This window comes from Corvus hawaiiensis, chromosome 6, assembly GCF_020740725.1.
Source record: "Corvus hawaiiensis isolate bCorHaw1 chromosome 6, bCorHaw1.pri.cur, whole genome shotgun sequence".
NCBI lineage: Eukaryota > Metazoa > Chordata > Aves > Passeriformes > Corvidae > Corvus > Corvus hawaiiensis.
The window spans coordinates 45833619-45848289 of record NC_063218.1 but is presented as its reverse complement, the minus strand read 5'-3'; the positions used below and the strand labels follow the sequence as shown (position 1 = coordinate 45848289).

The window sequence follows — 14671 nt, the reverse complement described above, 5'->3', positions numbered from 1 at the left end:
CCACTTACAATTTCTTCCCTATTTTATCATCTGCTCTCCTTGCTTGATGCTGGTTTAGCAAGCTCTAACCCTGCTCTCAAGCACACTGGTCATAAATACCTACAATGATGGGCAATGTTTATTTGCTGCATTGACCTCCTTTCCCTCACATGCTCAGGTGAGTGACATTTCTGCAAACCAACCCCCCCCCACTACAACCACTGAGGCTGCCAGAGAAGCACTGAGTATGAACCTGCAAGCAGGAGCAGCAGGGACACAGAAGGGCTGTAAGTAAAAAGTGCAGAGACTGTTCAGCTTTCGCTGGTACAGCCACACATGCTTGTAGGGCACAGCACCCAGTGACAATGCCTGTGAATTCTGGAAGAAAGAGATGTATTAGTGTCATTTGTCATCAGCTGTTTCCTGGACACTTCCTACTTCAAAGCAAGCCCTTAATAACCCATCTCTCTCTATCTCTCTCTCCTTTAACCTATTTTATGGTAAGAGTACAATTAGAGACCCCACAAGATAAGCCACCACAGCTGTGTGCACACTCATCAAAGCATTCATGTATCCTTCCCCTTGAAGGCCAAGATCTGACAGGATGAGCCATGGACTGCATAGACAGAGCCACCCCTGTTCTAAAATCATGCACACTCTGGCACGACACAGGGCCTTTCCCAGAGACTGACAAAGTTACAAGTATTAGATTGAATTTTACACTTAATTCTCTTCACTAATGCTTTCACCACTGGGTAACAAAGTGATCATGTAACTCAAGCTCTTTATTGGTAGGGGAGATGAAGTTGGACTTGATATAAAAATCCTGAGCAGCCAACAGTAGATTCAGCCGACTCAACACCACCTGTTTTAGGATGCAACTTGTGTTTCTACACCCCTAGATAGAAAAACTTGAAACCTTACTGCACAGTTGAGTAGAAACACAAATACCATAGACCAAAGCAATATACAGTTATGTCAGCGCTGACGTTTCAAACCTGTTTGAAAGAAATGGCTTAGAAACAAGCTGATTAATACATACAAACAATCCATTGTGCCCAGAAGTTTCCTAACATTCTTTTATTAAAAACCAAAGAGCCAAAGATCGCCCTGATGCTCTTCATTGTTATAAAGCAGACTCTGAAGTATTAAGTGAACTATGTATGAGCAAAGAACTCCAACTGATGCAGAGTTTAAAACTAGGTTTACAGTTTCCTATTTTATTGGCATGGATGTATTTCTAAACTTAAAAACCCTTCTGGCAAGTTATCTCAATTTCTTATGACAAAATTTCTCACAACACACAAATATTTACAACATATACATATTTTTTCAGTCTTTTACAACTGGTTCTTAAAAGACAAACAATTCATAGGTTACCACAGAACAAAAGCTGTGACTTAGTTGTTTTTAATTTGATAAAACTATCATAAGTTAAAGTGAATAGATTTTTCTTTAAATTCCTTGTAGCATTTTACAAGTGCAACAGAAAAATATGAAGAACCAATTTAGGATAGCTGCAGTTCATTGGATAAATGTTGCCTGTCGTAATCACATTATTTCACAGCAAATTCTTGAAAAAATAAGCACCAATCATTCTTGCAAAGAACAATTTTATCTAAAAGTATTGAAAAGTGTTAAATACAAGGTGTTTAATTTACGTAACAAGCAATAAATACACCATATCCAAACTTTATTCTGCATACTGCTACCCTTGTACATATAATGTACTAAAAAGTCAGCAAATTGTCAACACCTTTTCATATTTTTTTTCTCTTTTTTTAAAGAAATCAATTTGACTTCCAACCAACGGTTTGCTACTATAACAAAGGCCACAAACAGTACGTCTGGGACAGCATACAGTGTTAAAACTGACAAACTCCAAGGGGGAAAAACCATCTAGCAAATAATTCGGAAAGCTGTAGATCATTGCTGGTGATATTAACATATACTAGAAAACCTTAATATGCTGCTACTATGATTTTGTAAATTGTTTAGTCAAATATTGTAAGAGCAAACTAACGCTCCTACTGATCAAAAATAATTCTGTAGCCACACTGTATTCTCATTGTCCTGCATGGAAAGATCTGATGCAATTTCATAACTTTGCTTGAGCCTTTATTTTACAACAGAGCATTACCTCTAACTTGGAATTGCACATAAGAAGGCTATTAAAAAGTACAATAAAAATCTGCACAAATCAGACTTAAGAACTTGAGTCAGTATGCTGTACACTTTCTACAATATTACGTTGATAGGTGAATAAAGAAGTGCTGCCACTAAGTTTTTCAGAGAGTTCTTTAGTTGAGGAATAATCAAATGGAATTTTTGTTGGGTTTTTTATTATTATTATTTTTTTAATTTTTTTTTTTTTTTTTAAAAAAAAAATGACATCCAGGTCAGTTTAAGACCTATAAGCTTATGCATTGAGCCTTAAAGACTGATCTTCTCTCCTCCTGGAAGAAATATCAATATCTATTGAATCCTTGCCAACAATAAGCCTTAATCTCTTCGCTGGAGGAAGAGGAATAAAGTCATCAAATTCATCATCATAGTCATCTTCCTCTTCATCGTCCTCTTCTGATGAAGATTCATCTGCTGTTTCCTCTTCATAGTGACCATAATCATCTACTTCCATTCTTGACTCCAAAAGGGAGAGAGTTTCACTACAACACACACCATTTTCATGAAGGTCCTCAGGGTATGTCCCTCTGTTTTCTTCCTCTCGTTTTAGCTGTATTTTTAATTTTGTTGAACTATTGCCTGATCCTGAGTTAAACCCATTATTTAGCTTTGCTACATATAAATTATTATCTTTTTCATGGTCTTTACTTAATTTTATGCTTATTTTTGAAGAATTCATTCCATCACTCTCTTGATCATTTGCCTTGCTACTGCTATCATGGCGCCTACGAAGAGTCAGTTTAGGGATCCCAGAGCTATTTTCAAGGATAAGTTGTGCATCATACCTTGTGATTCGTCTTTTCTTTTTACTTTTTGCAGTTCTAAAGCTGTCTTTTGCTTTAAAATTGTCAGTTGTTAGAGAGCAGCCACCAGATCCAGGGATACAGTCTTTAAAGCCAACAGGTGTGTCCACCACGTGGTTTTTCTCTTCGAGTTCTGAATGAGAACTAATCAAATCTGGTACTTCATCTTTCACAGGCGTGTTGTGCATAGTATCAGTTTCCTCTGTTTTTGAAGATGGTTTCACAAGCTTTCCTTGTCGAGATTTCTTTTTTGATGTGCCTGCATCATTTCTCTGGCACCGACCCTCCCCTTTATGTGATGGTCCATGAGCCACATTGTTGTCATTTAACACACGAGACTGCTGCTCTGCAATGTCCGATTGTGTTCCAGTCAAGTTACTCTTATAGCTATCCAACGTATTTGGTTCAAGCTTTGTGTCAGAGGTCTCCTTCAAACTCATCCTTGTTCTCATCGACCTCCTCGTGATGTATGTGCAGGGTGCAATATCACCATGCTCATGAGCACCTTTCACAGAATTCAGTTTATGTTCTCTCGCTGCATGCCTCGTTAAGCATCCGCTAGAGACTGCAACTTTGACTGGTCCCTCCAATTCTTTATCCTTTTTAATGGGCAAGTTTTTATACAAAACTACTTTAGGCTCTTTGAGAACTAAATTTCCCATTTCAAGCTTTCGAGAAGCATTCTTTTGCTCTGGCCTTTTGCACTGATTTCTCAACTTTATCTTTGAAAGTAAAGGCTTTGCAGGCTTTTTCAGTCTCTTTGGTACCCTGGAATTATTTATATGAGTTAGTTTAGATGAGGTAGAATTTGATGATGCTGGAATTCTTGATATAGACTGTCTGGTTAATGTTCTATTTTTGCTGTTCTTTTTTACGCCAATTGAAGATTTTCTGTTAGCTGGAAAAGAAAAAAGTGGTTTTGTTATGACACTGCTATATCCTGAATTTCCCACTCCCAAATACTGCAGTTATTTATTTGGAGCACTTCAGAGAAATCCATGGAACAGGACAGACAGTATGTAGTAAGGAATGAGACTGCTTAACTTGCAACTCAACACCTGAAAGGAATTGCCAAACAGGCCACAAGTACATCAACATTTCCAGGTACACTTCTCCTCACTATCCCCAATATACCAAGTTGGGTTTTTACTGAACTTTTTCTTCTATCGATTTAAAAAAAAATATATTTGACATTATCCACAGCTTTCGCTGAGTATTATTCCAGCAAAATCTGAGGATCGGCCTGATCTAATATTATCTCCAAGATTTTTTTTTCCTAGAGAAGGAGGAAAAAACCCCAGACACCTTATCTAATGTAATGGTTTCAGTTTCAGGTGGAACTACCGCCTACTGTGGCAAGCAAAGGAGTTTTGTCTGCTCAACAGAGGTGCAACTCTAAATACTGGTAATTAGAGACCATAAAAAGATTTGGGGACATTTTTAGAGGTTTTTTTTTTTGTTGGTTGGTTGGGTTTTTATGTTCTGCTTTTGTGTTTCATTTTTTAGTATCACAGCAGCTAACAGGAGACAGATGGAAATGCAGTATTTTATGTACCTCCAAACCTGTTTACCAGTTAAATCTAAGTTTAAACTATTTGTATGATGCCCATACTGAGGGTGACAGAGGTGGGGAAGTGGGGAAAGCAAATCAATCGTACTCACTACTCCATGGAGAGAAGTCTTGCAGGAAGATTACAAACAAAAATCCCTTCCAATTTCTTCTGAAATGCCTAACTGTGCACTTTCACTGTACAAGAGGTGCCTGAACTATCAATTCTGAATGTGGAAAGGAAAGAGCTGCCCAATTTAGAAGACTTCTAAAAGAAACAACTATTTGTTTAATAATATCTACTAAGAGTATTTATTTAAAAATTCTTTTCCTAAGAATTCAACCTATGTTAGTTTTCTTTCCTAAACCACACTACTGCCTGTGGTATTTTACTGTATTTTGAAATACAGAAATTACTGGCAAGACTTTAACTGACATGTTTATAAATATTTGCTTTTGATATTAAAAAAAGAAAACAAAAGAAGAACATACCACCTATTGTTCTTCAAACACTTGTGGGAAACCATGAATTTGTTGTTTAAATTGCCTTCAGATTCCTGAATAAATTAGTTTTAACAACCAGTATCTGAGAAGCATCTCAACACTAGGAGAGGAATTCCATCACAGTGAAAGTTTTCCATGTTTTCGTGAAGCCTTTAATGACTCCAAGCTCCTCTTCTTACTTACTTGCATTACCTTTTTCCTGAGTGGTATCTGCATCAGTGTTAGAGCTGACGGACTGGCTGTCGGAATTCTTGCTGCTGTCACCCAACTTTTTAAGTCTGTTCAATCGTTTGTCCGTTTCTCTCAGTCCATATTTACTGTTAATCACAGGAGTAGGTGCTGGCAATCCCACTCTTGATTTAAAAGCACCAGTTCCACGTCTATAAATAAAAAGAGGACACAAGGTATTAATAAATCTTAATGTAAACTTAGAGCTTTGTTTCATGTACAGTAGTTTGGATCCCAAGTACATCTGGATCAATGATACCAATAGCCACAGAACTGGTTAGCATTTTGTGGGTTGTCTTCTACCTGTCATCTTGGGTGCCTAATGTCTCAGTTGGCCAGCAAGAACAGCAGGATCACCTAGGAAGAGTACATGGATATATGCAGAGAGATGCAAATCTTCCTGGTGATGACTTTTGGAGGCTTGAAAGAAATTGTAGAGTGCCAAATCTCCCACTGCTCCAAACATACCCACAGATCCTTAGAAGAAGATCCTACCATTTTAACATTGCAAATTAACACTCTTTACAGCAGTTAAAATTGAGACACTTAAATATGGGGTTTTTTTGTAGTGTATAAAGTGACTGTTGTCTCATCAGTCTTGAGACAAGAAAGAATGAGTCCTTACTAACAGCCCCCAAAACAGCATCTTATATATTTGACTGCTTCTGCCACACTCTTGTAACTGAAAAGCAGATTCCTAAAGTTAGAATTACCCAAACATTAGCTTTAAAAAGTAACATTTTCCTGTACTTAATATACAAAAATGACAAGTTAATGAAAATGTTCAGACACATAAAACTAGTTTGTCCTGAAAAAGAAAGCATGTCCATATTACACTAAAATCAATGATCAAAAGAACTTGAGCAAAACTCTGTGTAACAAGGGAGGAACAATTCTGGTGCCCATTTATTCAACACTTAACAGTTCCCATGACTGAAGTACACTTTTACTAGCAGCTCTCGAGATAAAGTCTGAGAATGCATCCTTCACTTGGAATGACGTACCAACATCATGTGAGCTTAGAGGTCCATACCAGATGGTTTTCCCTTTAATTGCAAGACTTTTTAGTAATCAAAGTAGCCAGTAAAAATGAAAGCAGGATTATTGAACTATTTATATGTAGGTGCACTAAGCTATCTCTCAATATAAACAGTATTTTGTCCTTTATAGGGTTTTTCTTCCTACAGTTAGATCAAAAAGAACAGTGAGTTCTGTGCAGCTCCTCTTGGAACTGGGTGAAGCTCTCTGAGATGATGCTGAGCCTCCCTGCACACAGTGAACAGAAATTTCAACATGGCAAAAAACAACTATGGAATTCTTTCAACTGATTTTGTGAAGAAACCAGGTTGGGACAGCACAGGTAAAAAACAAATAGAACAACTTTGCTGCTGTTGAGTGATGGACAGATAGAGGCAAATACTATCCAAATCAGTAGATATTTACAAATACACAACCCCCCAAGTTCTAACAACACTGGGTACTTTTCCCATTCCCAGCAGAAGAGAACTTCAGGTCCACATATAAAACATTAATGGAATTTGCTTTGTCTAGTGCAAAAGAGAGCAAAAGTTGGGGATCAGTTCACAATGGTCCTGTAGAAGCTGTAACTGCTTTTCCTTCCAATTCTACTTTATTCAGTACAAATATTTTTAAGAATCTACACCCCTGATTTGTTCTGTTTTGTCTCATTTTGGGCTAATCTCCAGAACAGAGAATCAAAAGATTAAGAGAACACAGAGTTCTCAGGAATAATCACCATTCTGTAACAACACAGAAAAATCATTATAGCAAACAGGTAGGAAGCAATTATTTTGTGTCCAAAGATCTGCGTACTCATAATCAAGGACGTTCAGTTTCACAAAATGGATCATGAATATGCCGAATTCCATTTGAAAGCTATTTACATCAATACATACCTTTCACAGGTGTAACATTCGCAGTATTCATTATTTTCTCCAAAAAACCCATCTCCGTAGTAACAGGAGATTTCTTCTCCAGGTTCAATATCTCTTAGAGCTTTCACACATGCTGTATCTCTGCCCGTTGATACAAACTGGGGAAGGAGATGACAGGAAGGGAAAAAAAGGGTTAATCATTAAGGCTGCACAGTATCTGAGTAAGGAAAAAAAGTAAAACAGTTGGGGAAGAAAAGTTGGAAGGACAAAGAAATAAAAAAAAAAAGTGGGGTACTTTATTTATTTTTAATTTCTTGCTTACCTTACAGTTAGGTCTGCAATCTGAAAAAGGTCCAAAACATAAAGTCAATTAACTGTGGATAAGACCTGAAACATGAATAGTTGCAGATATCTAAAGTAAGGATTCACTCTGACTTCAGTAACTGCAGAATCTCAGCTAAATACTGGGAGTTAAGTTAGTACTGCACAAAGCCATACATCAAAAGATACCTGCTTTGGTACAGCTGGGTTTCTGACCTCTTCCCTGTGCTATCACAAATGTCCAGTTTCCCTCCTCTTCAGGGTAAACAGCTTTATCTGAAATCCTACCTGCTCTTTCTTTGGCACACAAATGCAACAGAATCAGCTAAGCTTCTGTGCAAAAGGTTAAAGAGCCGTAAGTTCACCTAATGAAGATGTTACTGTTGACTGAGTTCACAAACAATTCAAGGTAACCCACAATATGCTCTACTAATTTAGCTGCCAGTTCCAAAGTCTCTTTCAAGGAAGAGGGCATCACTTCCTAGAACCTTCTCCGAGTTTCACAGCTGATCAGCTCTGGCTGGGAAAATCCCAATAAGATTTTGTTCTACAGTAATACAGTATGCAAGATTCAGACATTTTTCTCCAAGTTCCTGTGCTGTTCAGCTCACATACAACACTTCTGAATTTCTTATGCCCTTAAACATGCTTCCTATACTTACTACTCACCATGATTGATAAATGCAGCAGGACCAAGCCATAGTTGTGCACAGTTTTTTCGTGTGGAATACATGACACTGAAGTCATTTTCCCCATGCCTCAGCAGCATGTTTTCTTCCATTTCTGATAGTTCAGCAATACAGCCCACAAGTAATTCTATTTTATCATTTCGTTTCCTTTAATGTAAAAAGAGTAGCAGAAATAAGACAATGTGTGCCAAAATTACAAAATAATTTCACAGAAAGAAAAGTTGTTATAGAATCAATTACATCAAATCTGACATCAGAAACAATTACCACCATTGTTTCTACAATTTCCTGAGACTGTAGGCAAGAAATTGCAAGAGCTGATTACTTCAGCTTCTGCAATTGTTAAAACCAAAACCAAGATCTTTTCATTTGTGTACACTCCCTCCCCATCATCACTTAAGAAATTTTGACTTCCTCCAGCTGCTCTTGCTTGTGTTTCCTATACTTCTTCCCATGGCCAGGAAAATCCAGTATAATGAAAATGCTTAGAGCTCCATGGCTTTTTAAGTGAGGCCCAGTAATGACTCAAAGAAAGGCTGGATGCAAGATGTTTTCCTTCAGCATGAAGCTGGTCCTTGAAATAGAGTGAGGAGGGGGAATGACAGACACCTACAAAAATCAACAAAACCACGAAGCCTTTGTGTGCAGACAGCTGATGTGCCATCGTGAATAAAGCAGTGCAGAGGCACTGAATGCTCAGCTTAGTAGAAGCGCAGAGCTTCCATTTTCTTGCATGGGCGTTGTTTCCACTGCTCTTCAGAGTGGCCATTTCATATTTTGGCCAGATTACTCTGACACAGATGAATATGGAGATGCTAAAGGTACACGAAGGACACAAAATAGAAGTGAAGCCTTCTAAGTGCAAAATTCTCCTTTGACAGAGAATGCTGAGAACTCTCATCAGTTTTGAGTCTCAGCAGTTTTCCAGGTACCAGCAGGGTTGAGAAGCAGCTCTCCTGTCTTGCTCACCTCTCAGGCCACTCAAAATTTTGAGCATGAAAACTTAATCTGTTTTCAACACACCTACATGCAAAGCTTCTACCCCAAAGAATCAGCCAAGAGGTGAATTTAAAAAAAAAAAAAAAAAACCAACAAGGAAAAACCCCCAATCAGTATTTTTTGGGTTTTATCATGATTGTGGAACTTTCAGCTCTGGTCATGAAGAGCTGGAAACTGGCCTCAGCCTATTTCAAGCTTTCTCTGCAACACGTGGAGGTTGTGTTGCCACCAGCAGGGTGTCCAGCCACTCAATTTCAGTGTGAACATAACAGCATTTCCTCACCTCAGATGTGCTGGTGCGAATGGGAACTGCCACAAAGCAAAGCTCATACAATTGGTGTGTACACTTGAACTGATTTTAAAATCTGAATTAAGCCAGAATCTGCTGGTACTGCCACACATACGCTTCTAATGAAACTCAGATGTGCCAAAATGAGATGGGGAAATACAGTGGGGTTCCAGCCTTGTGTTTCCAGGAGAGATTTATCTTGCACAATCAAAATGTGCAAATAACACCTGTTTAAAAAAGCCAAAAAACTAATTTCCCCCACAATTATTTGCTGTATAACAAATCTGCCAGAATGTCGTGTTACTCACAACTCTTGAGTAAAGAAAAACACTAATCTGACTGAAAATAAGATTTAAAAAAAAAAAAATTGCATAATGAACACTACATGCATATGCCCAAATATAGAAAGGAGTATCTTCCAGAGCCATGGATCCTGCATTAAGTACTTAGCAAAAACAGAGAGAAAACTCAATTTGCAAGTAACAATACAAAACTCTCTCTTTCACTGGTTGCAGTTTTAATTCTAAATAACTTCTTAATATATTTTTTAAGATTCTTTCAAAATAATTGACAGAAACAGAATGCAACAGTGAACTGTATTTCTTACCATTCTTTCGTTGCAACAATTTTGGCTCCGTTTTGCTCAGAAGAATACCGATTACAAGGCAGTATCTCAAACCCACTGTCAGTTGCAAACATTCGTAAATAAATAAATACCTGCAATGAAAAAACCCAGTATTTGTCTGTTACAGGCAAAACAAAAGCAGTGAGGAACTTCTTATAAAAATAATGAAAGTGAACTGTACAGAAACACACACAAAATGGATACTGGAGTGGGATACTGTCTGCTGAAATGCGTTTCTATATGTTTTAGCTATATGTATTATGTTGATCTTACTTCTTCACAGTGACTTGCAGGAATCCTCACATGGGTAGTGGGATTATCCAAAGAGTTTAAGAAAATTAAATATACCTTAAGTGGTACAAAATTGGTCCAACTAATGAAAATGGGTAATTTTTTTCTTAAAATCACTGAATAGTTGCATTCAAGCAATCTCTCATCTTTAAGAACCAGTGAGACCTAATAATCTATAGGAATCCATTTTATTATTTGAAATTCTGAAAAAAGATACTACTTCCACAACAAACCTAGATGCTGAATTCAAGGACTGTTGAATTATTTTTTTTTAGTTGAAGTGTGATTGTGTTATTCAAAGAACCACTTTGACAAAGTAGAACTTTGTCTGCTAACTTTTTACTGTGTTACTAGATTTGGTGCATTTTAAAGTAGGCCACATTCCTTTTGGTTGTACCTGGAAACAACAGACTCATTCCCGAAAAAGTGTCTTTTTTTTTTGTTAAGTAAACAATACTATGATTTTTTTGCTTTGAACTTTGAAAATCAACAACCTTTATGCTACATACAAAATGGATTTGGGGTGTGGGAAGTGGACGAGGAATAACACTCCCACAGAAAGCCCCTATACCCAAAACAACTGAGGTATTTTGATGTAACAAGGCTACTCCCTTTTCCTTTACCTTCTTTGGTCACCCACTTTGATTTACAAGAGCTGTGAGTAAAAAAGAACTAAAACAAACCCCAAGCCCCCCAAACAAACAAAAACCCCCAACCAAACCACAGTACAAATACACGGGGGAAAAACCCTTCTTTTCTACACTCTATTAATAAAAGGCAATGAAAGTTAACAAAAAAAAAAAAAAAAAAGGAGGGTGTGTCTAGTTAGGCTTTAAAAAATAAAGGAAGTTTCTCTTAAAAAACAACAAAACAACATAAAACACTCGATTGCTTTACTATTGCTACATTCTTAAGAAATGTTTATGTTTTCTTTGCCTTTCAACCATCTAAAAAAGCACATTAATTACAAATACACCTACATGTTCCTTGAATAACCTTTCCTGCATTTTGTTCTTGTTAAGAAAATAGTGCCGGGCCCAGTCACCTGACGTCAAGGACTTGAAGGCTTTTTCTAAGTGCTCATCTTTCTTAAAACGTTCAATCACCTCTTTGAGTTCTTCTTGCCTTCCTTTAATAGGTCGAAATCTGAAATAAAAAATAAAGCTATTCCAGTCCATCATCAGTCATTCTCAAGCCTTCCTCAGTTACTCGCAGCACACAGTTCTTCTGCTACCCATATAAACATTTAACTACCTGCATAAAGACACTGAACCAACTTTTGCCAAACCCAAAGCCTTATTATATTGATAAATTCACTACAGGGGATTATGTGGATCGCAAACTTAACATTCATTCATATAAAATACAACTCTTAATGACAACACAAGAAGTATCTACAAATACTAACACGTGGCAGAGATACTACATCTGTTGAAGATTAAGGTTCCACAAGTTACTGCAATCATAAGAAGTTTTCCCCCCCAAACAGGAAATCTTGGGCATGTAAATATGAAAACGAACACCTATACATTAGCAGAGAATTCCGCCTTCTTCCAAAAACTTGAGATTTAAGAAAAACTACCCTTCATATCTTCTGTGGGAAAAAGTAACAGAAAAAACCTGCATGACTGCCGGAAGTGGAAGCTCCATTTTTGAGCTGCAAAACCACCAAGAGAAAGCAGCACTTAGTTACAGATTATGCCAAATCCCTATAAATTGCCTCTGACTGAGCACATACCCCTATATGCTCTGCTTTGGGGCAGAGGTGGGGTGTGGGTATTCTTAAATATATGCCACGCCCCAGAAGACTCTTCACACAGATAAAAATTTCCCAGGATCATGAGAAAGAGTTTTCTGCAGCTCTTTTTACAGCTCGCATGTTTTGCTTACATAGCATTTGACAAAAGCGCTAAACAACCTAAGAGCTTCTGAGCAAATGTGTAAGAGTAAGTCCTGTTACTTGTTGCTGCAAGTGCATTACTATGCTGATTTTATTTCCTCTTACTTGCCAAATGAAATCTGTATTTCATTACAAAAATAAACAAGGGGGAAAAAAAATTATTGAAGCTGGTGGAAGGAAACTTCCATCAACTTCCTCACTGATATGCTGTTTTTTAAACTGCTAAGTGAATGGACTTATTGTCACCTTAGAACACTGAATGTTGCAAGTAACTTCTTTTTAAATGACCACCTAAGATTTGGTTCTTCCATACAACTTGTATAAAGGAAACAAGAAAGTGTTACTTCCCAATTCTGTTTCACTTTTTAAAATACTAAGAGTCTAACCAGAAATAAGTAACAATGATGAGGATTTGATTTCCTTTGTTAGAAGGAAGATGCTTTATTTATGCTCCTGATACAATGAAGACAGACCTGCTAACAGCAGAATCACTTTCAGCAGGTTATCAGCATTCATGCTACTGCTTTTATAAAACTCTGAATTCTCCATCTGAAAAGCTTCCTTGTGACATAGTAACTAAGCAACCTTTTAGACCTTTTTTGAATCCAGCAAAATTTATCAGCATAAACCTGTGGGCTTTCAGAGAACATGGTACAGTAAGGAGTTCTGAGCAGACATCAGTTTCAGTTCTCTTCTGGCTGGGCCACGACATTGAACAAGACAGCAGGAGTCAGTCAAGAAACAGATGCCTGCTTACAACTGTAGCACACACCATGCCAAGAAGTTTCAAATCAAATTCTTCATTAAAGAATAAACTTACCTCATCATCCCAAAAAGCTAACTACCTAACAAACTGATGAGACCTTATCATGCAAGAAAACACCCCTCAGACTAGAGATGACACAATCATTATTTTTGTTCTGCAGCACACCAAAGTCTTCCTCAACTTGCCAGTCACACATAGGAGTATCTCTGCTCTCCCAAAACCAGAAAGACTTTGCCCAGATTTGATAGTTGTAACTCACAGTGCTTCCTCATACATGAAGGGAATTTAAAATCATATAGCCTGAACTGAACCTGACTAGTTTCAGAACAGGGCTTGCACTCACTTTCAGTTCCAATCAGAAACAACTTTCCCAGCAAGAAGCCAACTGCATTTACACCATGAGAAGTAGAGAGCACACCCATATGCACAAGCATGAAAGGTTAATATTTCACTTACACCTCTATCTGCAAATATTACATAAGGGAAAAACCCACAGGATTTACAAATGAGATTGGTCTTCAGCTATGTCTGTTCTTGCTGGGCTACATGAGTGATTGCCCTCTCCCTTACACTTTATTTTACATGTTGAAATGCACCATTTTTTAGCTAAGTGATCTGCAGGAGCAAAGATGGGTGGAAAAGCCATCACATTTGAAATTGCGTTACTACCTGAGACAGGCAATGTATGTGCTGATAGGCATCATCATACTTATTTATCATCAAGAAGCTTGGTCTAGGCTAGCTAAAGAAAACAGCATCCCAACTGAACCACCAGTGGGGAAAAGAAATACAGAAAGAAAAAGGAGGGCAGATGCCAAGCTTAACAGTGGCTCTCACAACCTACAGAAAAAGAATCAACACCCTACATCTTCTAGCAATTCTAAGCACATCTTACAACCTCAAATGCTCGTATTTTAGGTCTTTCACAACACATGATTCTCAGAGGCTGACCCGATGTCTAAATGACCAGCTACCTTCGGTAGCTTGGAACCTGGCCCCAACCCATGAAAGTCACTTGCACACCGCCATGGATCACATTCAGCAGGTGTTTCTATGGGTTCTTGTCTCAGGCACCACACTGCTGGTGGAATTCATTAAGTGATTAGCAGAAACTCATGTAACACCATTCCTAAGAAGTAAAATAAATAGTGTATGCCCAAGCCTTGCAAAGGCCAAAAAGATGGCTGGAAACAAGAAAGGGATGAAGAGATTGTAAAACCCCCAAAACATTATAAGATCAGATGAATGCTAGATTGCATGTCAGGCATTTCAAACAGGAACTGGGTTTTTCAAAGATTATGACTCTCCTGCACCCAGGGCTTCAAAAATTAATACCAAGGACTCTCTGCAGCACCTCTATCAAAATGTTGTTCTTACATGGTGACAAGACAGAGATAATGAGAAAAGATAAAGAGGAATCCAAACAAGCAAGAAGTGTCCACAAGTACATGGGAAGATGCTGGAAACCAACATTATGTTCAACATTTCACTCCGAGGGTTCCCAAATTGGTGAAACAGAATGACACTGTGCACCCTGAGCCTGAGTTAGAGGGTTGTTCACAGCTCAGCAGCACATGTAAATTGCACTGAGAGCATATGAAATTTGTAAGCAAATTCAGAATACTACAGTCCAGACTCCTCATGAAAGG

General features: G+C 37.8%; 1 protein-coding gene across 4 annotated transcripts in view; it reads right to left on the bottom strand.

Moving 5' to 3' along the window:
- Positions 1-1044: 1044 nt before the first annotated feature.
- KMT5B (lysine methyltransferase 5B) overlaps positions 1045-14671 on the bottom strand; it is a 28254-nt gene continuing 14627 nt past the window's right edge. For 2 of the 4 annotated variants that reach the window (XM_048306974.1, XM_048306973.1), the window contains exons 4-10: positions 11337-11502; positions 10048-10157; positions 8133-8299; positions 7465-7484; positions 7164-7300; positions 5203-5399; positions 1045-3864 (exon numbers count right to left, since the gene is read on the bottom strand). In XM_048306974.1, coding sequence (XP_048162931.1) covers positions 2399-3864; positions 5203-5399; positions 7164-7300; positions 7465-7484; positions 8133-8299; positions 10048-10157; positions 11337-11502 — 2263 coding nt within the window. In that variant the 3' untranslated portion in view covers positions 1045-2398. Of the gene's footprint in view, positions 3865-5202; positions 5400-7163; positions 7301-7464; positions 7485-8132; positions 8300-10047; positions 10158-11336; positions 11503-14671 lie in introns of those variants that run through there. The other 2 variants (XM_048306975.1, XM_048306976.1) reach the window with 2 other exon arrangements.